Genomic DNA, 14,448 nt, shown 5'->3' on the forward strand with positions numbered 1-14,448 from the left:
TTTTATTTAATGTTTTTCTTGCATATATTTCGATTATTAATATTTTAATATCATTATAGTTATTTTTTTATGCAAGAATTTGCAGATCTCCCATTTACTTTATTGTTTACAAATCTACCATTCAAGTTAAAGACGATATAAATTTTGTGATCTTATTTTGTTTATTTCTACAATTTTCAAATTCGTGGTCTAAATTTTTTTATTTTTTTTACGATTTTTTTTTGCCAAGGAATGCTATTTTATTTTATTTTTATGTTTTCTACCGATTTTATCAACCAAAAATAAAACGATTTTCGATAATAATTTTTTTTTATACTTTGTTCTGATTATATTGGTAATATTTTAGGAAATATAATTGTATTACCTATGATTCTACATAGTTTGTATGTGATTGTATAATCTATAGTTTTATATAATTCCTATAAATTAAGATCATAAGATAAACTATGATTCTACATAGTTTGTATGTGATTGTATAACCTATGATTCTACATAGTTTTCGAGAAATTAATTCAAGATTCTTTGATGCGGGTCCCACATTAACTATTTATAAAAAAAAAAAAGAAAAAAACTGCATTTGATGACGTGGGTGAATATGGATGCTTTAAATGTTTCTGTATTTATAAAGATAAGATTGTAATACCGCTTCATAAAAAAAAAAAAAATTAATCGCTGATAATAAGTAGATTTGGTAAAAGAAGGAAGGATTTGTATTTGGTACTAGGCTAAGATGAAGGGATACAATATTGTGTGGATATCAAAGAGTTTTGAGACTTATAAATAGCTGATAGTAGTGTTGCCTCAAAGGAACACAAAAAATAAAGTTATACATATATTTAAAGAGAGAAGTTTAAAAAAAATGTCATTGTATGAAATAACAGCATTTTCACTGAATTACACTGGTCCAATTAGAAATTTGACTCTCATAACCTCGGGTTACTTGAAATATGATGAACGAGAAGTGTATAGCCCCACGGCCAAGTTTGGTTACGAGGAGGCTCGAGAGGGCTTTGGCCGTGGAGTTCACTTCCGCTGCCTCCACAATAACAAGTACTTGGTTAGGTACTTTTTTTTATTATAATTAATTACTCCGTATTTTCTATTATCTTTCTCTATTTTATTAATGTGTAAAGTAGTGTATGAGGTTGTGCCAAGGAAATACGCAAGAAAACGATGCCTACTAACCATTAACTTGTTAGACATATGACTGCCTCGTACGAGTCTAATTTACGTCCAATAATAAGAGACGAGTTTAATGAAATTTTATCCTAAAATTACTAGCTAGTTATTTACATTTAATTTCTTTACAAAGACCAATCAAGGTCGAATGAAGAATCAACTATGAATATTGACAATGGATTACAATTTTTTTAATAATTATTTAACTATAATATACGGGCATAGACCATGGAAAAAACAGGTCGGGTCAGGTTTACAAGTCGGGTCAAATTTTAACACGTCCTACACGATATAATCCATCACCATATTTACACAGCTGAAGTTACACAATTGGATGAAACAATAACATTACCAGCATATAATTATTACTCAGTTTGTAAATTCCCAAATTAAAAGGCCTGGTTTAAAATGATATAATGACATACGGAGTACTAATTTGGCAAGTTCTCATTTCAGACAGACTTTTTCCGTCTGAATACTTTTTCCGTCTGAAATTAAGACAGATAAAATATAGTCATTTTCAAATAAAAAGTCATCATTCAATGATAAAACTAGTATAGATCACACACGAATGCGCGGTTTTTTAGATAGAAATATTAAAGAAAATACGAAAGTCATAATTGTATTAATTAGTGGAAAGAGAAAGTTTAGTACAATTTAGTTGTAGATATAATATAATGAAAGCCCAATTATAAATATGATATAATAAAAGCTTAATTATAGCCAAATTAATTTAGGCGGAAAAATTTAGAGATTTGTCTAGTTTAAGGAGATATTGCCGCCTGAGTTACAACTAAAATTGTTCACATTTTATTCCAAAATTGTTCTACTAACTTTTTAGTTTTTATCAAAAAAAATGATCGCATTTTATTGTAAACGAGTCACATTTTCCCCGTCTTAATTTCAGACGGAAAAACCCGTCTTATGGAAGACTTAGGTGTGCAATTTGAAACTTACTACGGAGTAAAACAAAATGATTGACGAGAAGCTGTAAATATTTTCTTGTCAGGCAAGCGAACAGTGACTGGATAACCGCAACAGCTACCGAACCGGTGGAGGAAACAAATCGTCGAGACTGTACTCTATTCCGATTGAATATCGGGGCCAATGGTTCAATGTCGTGGACCCACGTCAATTCAGGACGAACTGTGGCCATCGTTAGCTCAAATAACTTAGCTAATGGCTTCTATCTAACCATAAGTACCTCTGGCATTAGCAGTGTTACATGCACCCCAATCGACGTTGAACGAATTATCAAACTTCCCAAAATCGTCGTGTTCAAGGGCGACAACGATAAGTATTTGATACAAAGTGACCAAATGTCGTTCGCTGGGGATGACCGACACAGAAAAGATGCGTGGTTCGAGACGTTTCCACTCAACAATGGGGACGTGCGTTTCAGGTCTGTTCAGAATGGCCAGTTTTGGAGGCGAGACGGTAACGGCTGGATTCTGGCTAACTCGTTCAGCACCGATACCAATACTGCGTTTCAGATTGCTCGTCTTGGTGACAACACCATTGCGCTCATTAACCGAGGTAACAATAGATTTTGCCAAAGGATGCCTGCTACTAGCGATCAGCTTAAGGCCGAGGTCGATAGTGGAGTTCGGGAAGCCGGGCTTTCTGTGGAGGAGCCCATTGTCGACAGGTACCGTACCATAGGATTATTAATAGTTTAATACAGTTAGTCTTCCTTAAGACGGAGCTATCGTCTTAATATAACATACTCCGTATTGACCGTATAAGATAAATATTTTCTCTGTTTTTGTCTTATTCATCCCACACGGACATACTTGTCCTGTCTTAACCGTAACAAATATTCTTATTTAAGACGAGTTTATTATTATAGTGGTGGAGCGAGGGGAGCTAACGGGGGCGGTTGCCCCGCTGAAGTTTGAAAATCTCAAAATTTTTGGTTAAAACTTTCGAATTTTTTCGAGACCCCCTTATAATATTTCCTTTCGCCCCCGCTGCCTTAAAATCCTGGCTCGCCAATATATGTCTTTTAAGTTTAAGACGGGTCAAATAATATGAATAAGACAAAAACAAAATGCATAGGGAAAAGCAACAAATTTGCATGCACAAGTGGAATAATACTTGACCCGTTTTAATGTTAAGACGGATACATCCGTGTTAAGGGAGACTAACTGTAAGCATAAGACGGATATCTCCGTCTTAAATGAGAATTTGCCTTATTGAGGTTGTTTTGACTTTGTCGACAGGAGGATCGAGGTGGAGTACAGGCTTGATGACGCTAGGGTGTTTGGAGAGCGGCCTCGCTCGTGGCTTTCACAGGTAGCCTTCAACGCTGCGAAAGAAGGGGAGTTAGAAACGACCCTAACCATTACATATACCGAATCTTTGAGTTTCTCATTCAATGTCACCACAACTGTGTCTACCAATTTGACCTCCACAACCACAGTTGAAGCTTCGGTTCCTCTCATAGCTAAAGGTTCGCAATCTATAGAAGTCTCAGCTGGAATCGACGTTGAGACAGGGTTCGGTAAAACAGAAGACAAAAGCGAGAGCTATGAATTTAGTTGTAAGGTACTTGTACCTCCTGGCCAAAAAAGGCGAGCACGAGTTTTGGCACTTGAAGCCAAATGTGATGTTCCGTTTACGTATGTACAAACTGATGTTCAGGCTAATGGTGATATCGTTAGGACTAACCTTCAAGATGGTTTGTTTAAGGGAATGAATGGTTACGAGTTCCATGTCCAAGTCTATGATCCCGATCAACCCACTACCGTTATTTTTGATGAACCTGTTGCCACACGTACCCTGCCCGATACTTATTCAAGGTAATTAAGCCTCGATTTCTTGAAACATTTTGGAATCGAGGCTTTATTGTTATAGAAGATTTTCTATGAATAACACTTTCATAATGCAGGGAAAAGATATACTTGAAGAAAAATTGATGGACACCGATACCTATAACTTGTTAAAGTGGGAGCAAAGGTTGTTGGTAAGTACTTCGTAAAATTAAAATGCTCTGTCATCACTGTATAACCTAGTGGCGCCATCTCATTTTCTGTCTCATCATGCAATCAAAATAATTAAATAAATGATGTCACTTGCTCGTATTAGTTTACAAGTGTTAAACTCTCGTTATGTGTAAACGTATGATTAAATCGTGTTTGTTTCGTGCTTTCGTGTCATGCCTTTCGAAACAGCAAGCCTTCCAGCTTCCGGTCAAGTTTACAAATGAATATGGAAGAGGATGTCAGCTAAGTATGAAGGCAAGATTTGAAGAAATAATGGGACCTTGGCAGTTTTGGTCCCTTAGATTGTTGCTTTTGATTTACTGTTGTAAATTTTCTTTCTTTGGATTTGTGAAGTATTTTACTTGATGTTTTTTTTTGTTGTATTTCATCTAAATAAAACAAAACAACTTTTCGGAAAAAAAAAACACGTTTATAACTTATGTATAAGCAAACCAGTGGAATATTAATAATAAAATGGTCACAAAAATCCGTCTCATTATTTCAGATCCAAATAACTGCCTAAAACAAGAATTTGGCATGTTTCCATGGGCGGATCTACAGGGGGTGATGGGGGTGAACCCTCACCCCCATTAATTTGGCAAAAAAAAATTAAAATCGTTACCCAGTATTCATTCTAACAGACAGAGGAACAAATTGCAAACCCCATCTCTCCAACTTCCTCCTTGTTTGACCAATTTAATCCTATTTCATTATTATTACATCTTCCCCAAATTTCTAATTTATCGTCTCCGGCGAACAACCGTTAGACAAAATGTCTTCATCAAGGTATGTAATATTTCAACATCCTATTCAATTCGGATTATATTGGTAGAATAGAGAACTAAGATGAGAAGGACTATTATTGATTAGATCGGTGATGGAATGGAATGAGTGCTAGATTTTCCGAGCAATCGGTGTAATTTCCTGAGCAATCGGGTGACTGAAGTTAGGGAAGAAGATGAAGAAGTGGTGGAGTTAGTGAGAAGGAGATTAGTCTCTTATGTTCGAGTTTTTCTTTTCTTTTCTTTTTTAATTCTATTTGTTCCTTCACAAAATCTCATTATAGACGGCATATATTCGTCTATAACTAAAGACGGGTCAAATACAATAACACATTCCTAATAGAACAAGCAACAAGTGGGGGTGGTGTAGGTAAAAAATATCACCACTTTTAAGCTATTTGACCCGTCTTTAGCTATAGACAGATATATCCGTCTATAGCAAGAATAACTATCCTTCCTTCTTGTTGTCGGTCTATGCTCTTAACCGGATAAGGAATATGTCACATGTGGCCTTCGTCAAAGGATAACTTTGTAAATATTCGATTATCGATTTTGATATTCGATTTATATGATATACTTACAATTTGGACTCATATTATGTATTTATAACAAACTATTTTCTCTCTCGATAATATGTTTACCCTTCATTTATTTTGTGAGGGAGAAATAAAGCAAGTGTAAAGATATCACTGAGCCGAGAGTATATTTAACAATTATATACTAACCCAAATTTTAGAATAAGACGTTTTATACCATGAGACGATCCTTTTCTATAAAATTTCATTCATTTATTACTATCACTTGAGTTATTTTTTTCACATAAACCGCCTTACAATGTCATACCGTCTCACATAGTAATTGCTGATATACTAAAGCTTATTATGTTGAATGTCTGAAAAGTCGGAATTTTTAATTTCCTTATGTTATGTTGATTGTTGAGTTATTGGGTACTTGTTTATGTGTATTGTTTAGTAGTAAGTCACTATAAGGATTTTACCAATGTGGCATAAACTTCATTTTCTAATTTCATTAAACACCCCATTCTATAAATCCTAGATTCGCCACTGCATGTTTCTATGCTTAAGTATGAAGTAGATAGAATTAGCTTGAAGTGTCGAACACTTGTCGTATAAATAATTTGACTGCCGGCCAGCTGGTTGCATTGCATTCGTGCACTATGCTTGCCTATAAAAAGAGTCCTAATTAAACTTGGCATATACAACAACACACACCAACAAGTGTGTAGCTAGCTAATATGAAGATAGTTAATATGGTGGTGTTGTTGGCTATTGTGATGATAGTCACCACACTCGAACCCGTTACTGCTGTTCGTCAATTTACTCCCTATCAAACATAATGCCTAATGATGCCTACATAGCACCCCTTAATACCTGCAAAGATAAGGATGAAGTGTGCGCAGTGGCGTATCTAGGGTCTGGACATAGGGGATGCAAAAAAAAAAAAAAAAAAATAACAATGATTTGGACGACGAAAACTAAAATTTATACCAAAAAAACTCGTGAAGCTAAAGTAAAATATTAAATTAAAATAAATTTAGATCCAAAAAATCCGAGGAGATATAAATTAAAAAAAAAATTGTGAATTTAACACAATAGGTACTTGCAATTCACTACTCACAATTATAATTACGTAACAAAGTGTAAAATTGAATTAAACGAATGCATTAAATAAATCGCATAAAAGAGTAATAAAGGCAGACATTTATGAAAAAGTGAAAAGAAAGACACTTACAAGAGTCGAACCCAGGACCTATAGAGTAAATAGTGATGAACCTACCGCTGCACCATTGGAGATTTGGTTATATTTAGCGAAACAAATATCGGGATTTCAGGATATAATACACGATTTTCGAGATTTCAGGGTCCCGGAACAAAACATCTGTAAATCATAAGAACGGTTCCTCGGGTCAGATAAAGCAGCTACACAAATTTTGAAAAGAAACAGAGGATATTTAAGTGTGCCGGTACGCGATAAACGAGTCTTGGACGAAAATCAAGTACTCCTTAAAAATAGATGAATATTTCTTATTTAGGGCTGAAAATCGAATATGATAACTCATGAAGCGACCCCTTACCTATGGTTATACCTGGCAAAATGGGAACGGGTCGGGTTTGGGTCGGGCCAATTTGGGTCGGGTCAATTCGGGTTTCTCGTTGGGTTCGGGTTAATTCGGGTCGGGACGGGTCTTTTCGAGTTTCGGGTCTGTTTCGGGTTTGTTGCCGGGTCTGTTTCGGGTCAAGCGGGTCGGGTTGTTTCGGGTCGGGTCATTTTCGGGTCAATGAATAAAAGAGAAATAGTCATTTCAAGTCTTTTCGGTTCAATTAGAGTTATATTTTGTCGGGTCATTTTCGGGTTTGGTGGTTTCGGATCGGGCCAATACGTGTCAAGAAAACTCAGGTCATGTTCGGGTCGGGTCAATTCGGGTTTTCGGGCCACATTCGGGTGATGCAGTTCGGGTCACTTCGGGTCTCGGGTCAGCTTTTTCCGGTCGGGTTGCTTTTGCCAGGTTTACCTATGGTAGATAAACTAGGGAAAAAGAAACATGACTCGGTACGAGCTCCGAAACGACACAATTTTCAGTGTATAAGACACGGTTTTAGGGATTTCAGGCTCCCGGGACAAAAGCATCCGTAAATCATACTGACGGTTCCTCGGATCAGATAAAGAAGCCACACAAATTTTGAGAAGCAACAGAGGACAGTTGAGTATGCCGGTATGATATAAACTAGTCTCGGACGAAAAATGGGTACTCCTTAAAAACAGATGAATATTTGTTCTTTAGGCTGAAAATCGAATATCGGAAACTCATGAAGCGACCCTTGACATGTTGTTGAAAAACTGGGAGGAAAAGAAACAGGACCCGGTTCGAGCTCCCAAACGGCCCAATTTTAAGTATATAATACACGGTTTTCGAGATTTCAGGGTCCCGAGAAAAAAAACATCTGTAAATGAAACGGACAATTCCTCGGGTCAGATAAAGCATCCACACAAATTTGAGAAGAAACTTTGGACATTTGAAGATGCCGGTATGAGATAAACTAGTCTGCAACGAAAATCGGGTACTCCTTAAAAACGAGATGAACACTTCTTCTTTAGGGCTGAAAATCGAATACGGTAACTTATGAAGCGACCCCTGATACGTAGACCTGGCAAAGCGGGTCATCGGGTCTGGTTCGGGCCGGGTCAGTTCGGGGCTCTCATTGATTTCCGGTTAATTCGGGTCGAGACGGGTCATTTCGGGTTTCGTGTCAGTTTCGGATTTGTTGATCGGGTCTGTTTCGGGTCAAGCGGGTCGAGTTGTTTTGGGTCGGGTCATTTTCGGGTCAATCAATAATAGAGTTATATTTTGTTGGGTCATTTTTGGGATTTTGGTTTCGAATCAGGTCACTTTCGAGTCGGGTCAGTTACGGGTCAAGAAAGCTCGGGTCATGTTCGGGTCAGGTCGGGTCAATTCGGGTTTTTGGGTCACATTCTGGTGATGTATTTCGGGTCACTTCGGGTCTCGGGTCAGTCTTTTCGGGCCGGGTTTGCTTTTGCCACGTCTACTGATACGTGGTTGAAAAACTGTGAGAAAAAGAAACATGAATCGGTACGAACACCCAAACGGCTCAAATTTAAGTGTATAATCACGATTTTCGAGATTTCAGGGTCCCGTAACAAAAACATCCGTAAATATACGGACGGTTCCTCGGGTCAGATAAAAGAGCTACACAAATTTAGAGAAGAAACAGAGGATATTTAAGTGTTTCGGCACGCGATAAACGAATTTTGGACGAAGATCGGGTACTCCTTAAAAATAGAAGAATACTTCTTATTTAGGGCTGAAAATCGAATACGGAAACTCATAAAGCGGCCCCTTACCCGTTGTAGAAAAACCGGGGAAAAATAAACATGATCTGATACGAGCTCCCAAACGGCTCAATTCTAAGTGTATCATACACGTTTTTCGGTATTTCAGGGTCCCGGGATCCGTAAATCATACGAACGGTTCCTCGTGTGAAATAAAACAGCCACACAAATTTTGAGAAAAATCAGAGGACATTTTAGTATGCTGATATGAGATAAACTAGTTTCGGACGAAAACAGGGTACTTCTTAAAAACATATGATTACTTCTTTTTTAGGTACGAAAATCAAATATAGTAACACATAAAACGACCCCTGATACGTGCTTAAAACACTGGGTGAAAAAGAAATGTGACCGGTATGAGCTCCCAAACGGCTCAAATTTAAGTGTATAATACACGATTTTCGGGATTTCAGGGTTCTGTATCAAAAACATTCGTAAATCATAAGAACGGTTTCCTCGGGTAAGATAAAGCAGCTACACAAATTTTTAGAAGAAACAGATGATATTTAAGTGTGCCGGTTTGCGATAAACGAGTTTGAGACGATAATCGAGTTCTCTTTAAAAATAGATGAATATTTATTATTAAGGGCTGAAAATCGAATACAGTAACTCATGAAGTGATTCCAGACACGTTGTAGAAAAACGGGCAGGAAAAGAAACATGACTCGGTACGAGCCCTCAAACGGCTTAATTTTAAGTGTACAATACACAGTTACCAAGATTTCAGGGTCCCGGGACAAAACCCCCGTAAATCATACGGACGGTTTCTTGGGTCAGATAAAGCAGCCACACAAATTTTGAGACGCAACCGAAGACATTTGAGTATGCCGGTATGAGATAAATTAGTTTCGGACGAAAGTCAGATACTCCTTAAAAACAGATAAATATTTCTTATTTAGGACAGAAAATAGAATACAGTAACTCATGAAGCGATCCCTAACATGTGGTAGAAAAACAGGGAGGAAAAGAACATGACCCAGTACGAACTTCTAAATGGCTCTATTTTAAGTGTATATACACGGTTTTCGGGATTTGACGGACCCGGGACAAAAAAACATTCGTAAATCATACGGACGGTTCCTCGGGTCAGATAAAGCAGCCACATAAATTTTGAAAAGCAACTGAGGACATTTGAGTATGCCGGTATGAGATAAATTAGTCTCGTACGAAAATCGGGAATTCATTAAAAACAGATGAATACTTCTTTTTTAGGCTGAAAATCAAACATAGAGAAAAAGAAACAAGAATAGGTACAAGCTCCCAAACGACTCAAATTTAAGTGTATAATCACGATTGACAGACTAAATCGCACACCTATCAAAGATAAACCAACTGGCCTAAACTAATGCAGTAGAGGAAGTCCGGATCGTATCCACAGGGAGACAATTTGTTCTATTCGCTAATTATAATCTGTCTATGTAACAAGTCTGGGGATTTGATTTTTGTTTGATTACTAAACTAATGTAGCGAAAAGTAAAGGAGTAAAGCGTAGAAATCGACTATAAAAATATAAGGGAAAATAGCTAGGATTGTCGGTTCACCATGGTCTAATAACGGTCGAAGGTACTCTACCCCGGTATTAGTTAATACATACAACACACACAAAATATAAGGGAAAATAGCTAACGAAATGAAAGCCCATGTCGATCTATAAAAGGGTCTCAAACTTGCCATATATGATATACATTAATACATACAACACACACAAAAAAAACATCAATTAAACTTTGAAAAATTCCAAGTTTGAAAACAAGAAAATGAAGGTATTAGTTAATAATTTGGTGGTGTTGTTGGCGATTGTGGTGTTAGCCATCACACTCGAACCTGTTACTGCTGTTAGCCCATTTAATCCCCTCTCAAACATAATGCTCAATGATGCCAACAACGCCCCCCTTACCTGCCGCAATAGGTATGAAACTTGCGATACTGATGACAACTGTTGCGGATCTTGTGTTTGCGGAAAGAGTGGGTGGTGCATTTCCAGCGCCTGGCTCCAAGTTGTTTGCTGAATGCTGAATGCCAACGACTTATGGTGTTCAAGATGATAATATATATGTTGTTACCATTATCATTATGCATGTGGGTCTTGATCTTATGCTTGCATATTATGGTCTTTTCTTTTATGTACTATTTTACTCGAGTTGTATTGTGTGTGTTTTAATATTTGTGTCTGAGTCGTTGTTTTAATTTCTTGTTTTTGTGATGATCGATGGAATAAATTAATGTAAGAGTTGTTATCGAGTGACTAGCCATGTGCCCATCTCGATCCATCTCTAAAAGCGTCTCAAACTTGCCATATACTACTATATACATTAATATGTACAACACAAAAAAAAAACTTCAATTAAATACACTTTGAAAAAATTCAAGAATATGAATGTAGTTAATATGGTGGTTGATGGTGTCAAGCTATACCTCGCAAGTGCACGATTTTATCGTTGTACACTATCAAGGGTTGATCCCACAAGGAGTTGAAAAGATTACTAATTGTAGTCAAACTAAAATTGAGAGGTGGTAACAATCTAGCACTAAACTAGCAAATTGAAAGGCTAATAAACTAGACAAAGAAACAAGCAAAGAACAAGCTAACAAGGATTAAGAGTTGATCAAATAATAGGGAAGGCTAGAACTCGGTTCTTCCACGAATATACGTAATTGCACATGTTAATTCTCTCGGCTAATCTCAAGGGGTAGAAAGGTAAGGGGGAGATGGCTCTAATTCGCCTAGAACCTCCCTCTCGGGTTCGCAATAGGACACTAGCTACCCCAACTAACCCCCCTCTCGGGTTCGAAAGTCGGTATCCCAAGTCTAAAGCCTAACAACCCGAAAACACATGTAATCCTCAAGGTAGTCTAGCATTAGCTAAGGTCATTAAGCCCCCATCAAACTCCGGGTCATCCCACTCCCTCTCTCGAGGGTCGATTTTAAACACTAACTTAGAGGTACTCTACCCCGGTTCTCCCTTTCGGTCTCAACCGAGGTTAGCATTAGGGTCAAGTTCCGGGCACCCAATTTACAACCTAACCAACTCTCGTTGGTGGACAAGGGTCACAAATTGACACTACCCAATCATCAATCCATAAAAAAATCATTCCTCTAAGCTACCCTCACCAATTTCCCCCAACAAATTAACCTAAATGAGAATTAATTAGTGAAATTACCCATACCGGGTCAAACCGAGTCCTAGTAGAAGACTACTCACTAATCATGTTTCTAAAAGCAAAGGAAACAATAAAAAGCAAAGGAAACAATAAAGATGGAGTCTTTAAACATAAACATAGTGGAAGGATGAATTCTACTTCTAAACATGCAACAATCCAACAATAATGATGGAGAAAGATAAATTAAACTAATAATGAGGATGATTAAACTAAAAGACACAATCTTTAACAAAACAACTCAGATTCAATCTTTAACTCAAGGGAATCAAAGACTCAATCTTTGGGTGAAAATAACAAGGATGAACAAAAGAAAGATGAACAAGAATGAAGATAACAACAATCAAACAACAAGGATGAAATTCAACATAAACAATTAAACAAACTAAAAGGAAAAAGCAAATGTAAACTAATGAAATTAGGAAGAGAGATAATACCAACTCAAAAGCAACAAAGGAGTTTGGATTGAACAATAAGGAAGGAGAATCCTTCAATCTTCTTACAACCCAATTTCTACTACTAAATTTGATGTAATAATTGAAGAACTTGTCTAATTAAGGAAAGATTAACAACTTAATTAACAAGGTTTAAACTTGGAAAGGGAAATTAATTCAGATCTGGGAGTGTGTGTACAAATGGTTAAGGGAGGGGGTATATATAGTTTGCACCAAGATTAGGGTAGGATTTGTAAATGGGCTTGAAAACACGAGCTTGTTCTCCCGGCCGGTCAACCGGCCGCCGGTCTTCTGATCGGCTGGGAGGTTCCTGGAAGTTGAATTAAATTTTTGATATCATCAGGTATGCTTGGTCGGGCAACCGGCTGCCGGTCACAGACCGGCTGGGGGCATGTTGACTCCAAGCTTGACTTCTGGGCTCTATGGGAACTCCCAGCCGGCTAGCCGGCTGCCGGGCTTATGACCGGCTGGAAAGTTCCTGTAACTTCCTTAATATTTTCAGCTCACTTGTTCTCCCAGCCGGTTGGCCGGCTGCCGGGCCACCGGCTGGGGATCCTCCTTGCTTGATTTCAACTTCAATTGTATACATTTGGCATTCCCAGCCGGCTGACCGGCTGCCGGCCTACCGGCTGGGAATACTCCTCAGCTTCATTTTCTCCTTCTTCCATGCTTGGTTGATTGGGCTCTTCTTCTAGCTTCAATTCTCCCATTCTCACCTCAATTCCTGCAAGGGAGATACAATATCATAGGCATGGGGATTGGGACATGAATTGCAAGCAAGAACGTATAAAACCGACTCAAATGGAGTCGGAAAGCATGAAAATAGAAGGGAAAAATGGTGTAAAAGAGTCCTATATCAGTGGTGTTGTTGGCTATTGTGGTGTTAGCCACCACACTCGAAACCGTTACTGTTGTTCGCCAATTTAATCCCCTCTCGAACATAATTGTCGATGATGGCTATATCCGCCCCCTTACCTGCGGCAATAGGTATGACATTTGCAGGAATGATGACAAATGTTGTGGAACTTGTATTTGCGCTTATTTTGACCCATATTACGAGACGAGGTGCATTACCTCCGCTTGGCTCAGTACTAGTTGTTGAATGCTCCCTCAATACGAACGACTTATGGTGTTCAAGATGATAATATGTTGTTACTTGTTACCATTATCGATAATTATGTGTGTCTTGTGGTGTTTTAATTCTTGTGTTTTAGTCGTTGTCTTCTTGTTTTTTGTGGTGATGGAATAAATTAAAGTCCTTTGCGTTTTTATCCAATGCTATAGGGTGTTCAATATTCTCTATTTACTACTCGGTAAAAGATTAGATTCAATGCTCGTCCGATGCACAATTGGACATGCATGCCTCTTATTTAGGGTAGATGGTTTTATAAGAGAGTAATTTTAGAAAGCTGGATTTTTAAAACGAGTAATTTTCAAGCAAAAATATGTTATTTAAAAAAAAAAATCTGAAATTTGGGGTTGGGTCATCCATGTCCCAACGACCTAGGTCGAGATCAGTCTGGATTCTCTTTATTTCCGTGAAAGAAATGAATCTCCATTTTTTATAAACGCTCTAGATTAAATTTTGTGACGATCTAATAGTAGTAATCATTTCATAAAAATAATGTTTAAATGAATAGAGAGAGAAAATATATTAAAATATGCGTGTACTTAAACCTCACAAAACTGGTCAACGGGTCGAGTTCGGGTCAAGCCAATTCGGGACGGATTAGCTCGGCTTAGTCACATTATCGTGTTAGTTCGGGCCGTGTTAGCATCAGGTCAAACATATCAATCTAAACACAAAATCACTTTCATTTTGATCAAAATTAAGCTTAATAATTATCGGGTCAGCATCGGGTCGGGTCGGGTCGGGTTCGGGTCACTGATAAACGGGCCGCGTCGGCTTACGGGCCTTCATTGGGTCAGGTCGGGTTGGTTTCGGGTCACAATATTTTCGAGTTCTGCCGGGTCAGGTTTGCTCGGGTTCGGGTCGGGTCAGACTTGCCGGCTCTAACC

The 14,448-nt window shown here is 37.9% G+C and overlaps 1 protein-coding gene and 1 long non-coding RNA gene across 3 annotated transcripts in view; one reads left to right on the forward strand and one right to left on the reverse strand.

The window, feature by feature from the left end:
* The window catches only part of LOC141610539 (uncharacterized), a 40,702-nt gene extending 36,114 nt beyond the window's left edge, over window positions 1-4,588 (forward strand). The window contains exons 1-5 of one of the 2 annotated variants that reach the window (XM_074428657.1): window positions 808-1,062; window positions 2,189-2,827; window positions 3,402-3,980; window positions 4,070-4,144; window positions 4,353-4,588. In XM_074428657.1, the coding sequence (XP_074284758.1) occupies window positions 860-1,062; window positions 2,189-2,827; window positions 3,402-3,980; window positions 4,070-4,097 (1,449 nt within the window). In that variant the 5' untranslated portion in view covers window positions 808-859 and the 3' untranslated portion in view covers window positions 4,098-4,144; window positions 4,353-4,588. Of the gene's footprint in view, window positions 1-807; window positions 1,063-2,188; window positions 2,828-3,401; window positions 3,981-4,069; window positions 4,145-4,352 lie in introns of those variants that run through there. The other variant, XM_074428659.1, reaches the window with a different exon arrangement.
* A 7,832-nt stretch (window positions 4,589-12,420) lies between these two features.
* LOC141610540 (uncharacterized) lies at window positions 12,421-13,812 on the reverse strand. Its single transcript, XR_012528344.1, has 2 exons — window positions 13,405-13,812; window positions 12,421-13,153 (listed from the first exon to the last, which is right to left on the reverse strand). It is a non-coding gene; the product is annotated as an uncharacterized LOC141610540 (long non-coding RNA).
* Window positions 13,813-14,448: the final 636 nt, after the last annotated feature.

This window comes from Silene latifolia, chromosome 11 (assembly GCF_048544455.1).
Source record: "Silene latifolia isolate original U9 population chromosome 11, ASM4854445v1, whole genome shotgun sequence".
In the NCBI taxonomy this organism is placed as follows: Eukaryota; Viridiplantae; Streptophyta; class Magnoliopsida; order Caryophyllales; family Caryophyllaceae; genus Silene; species Silene latifolia.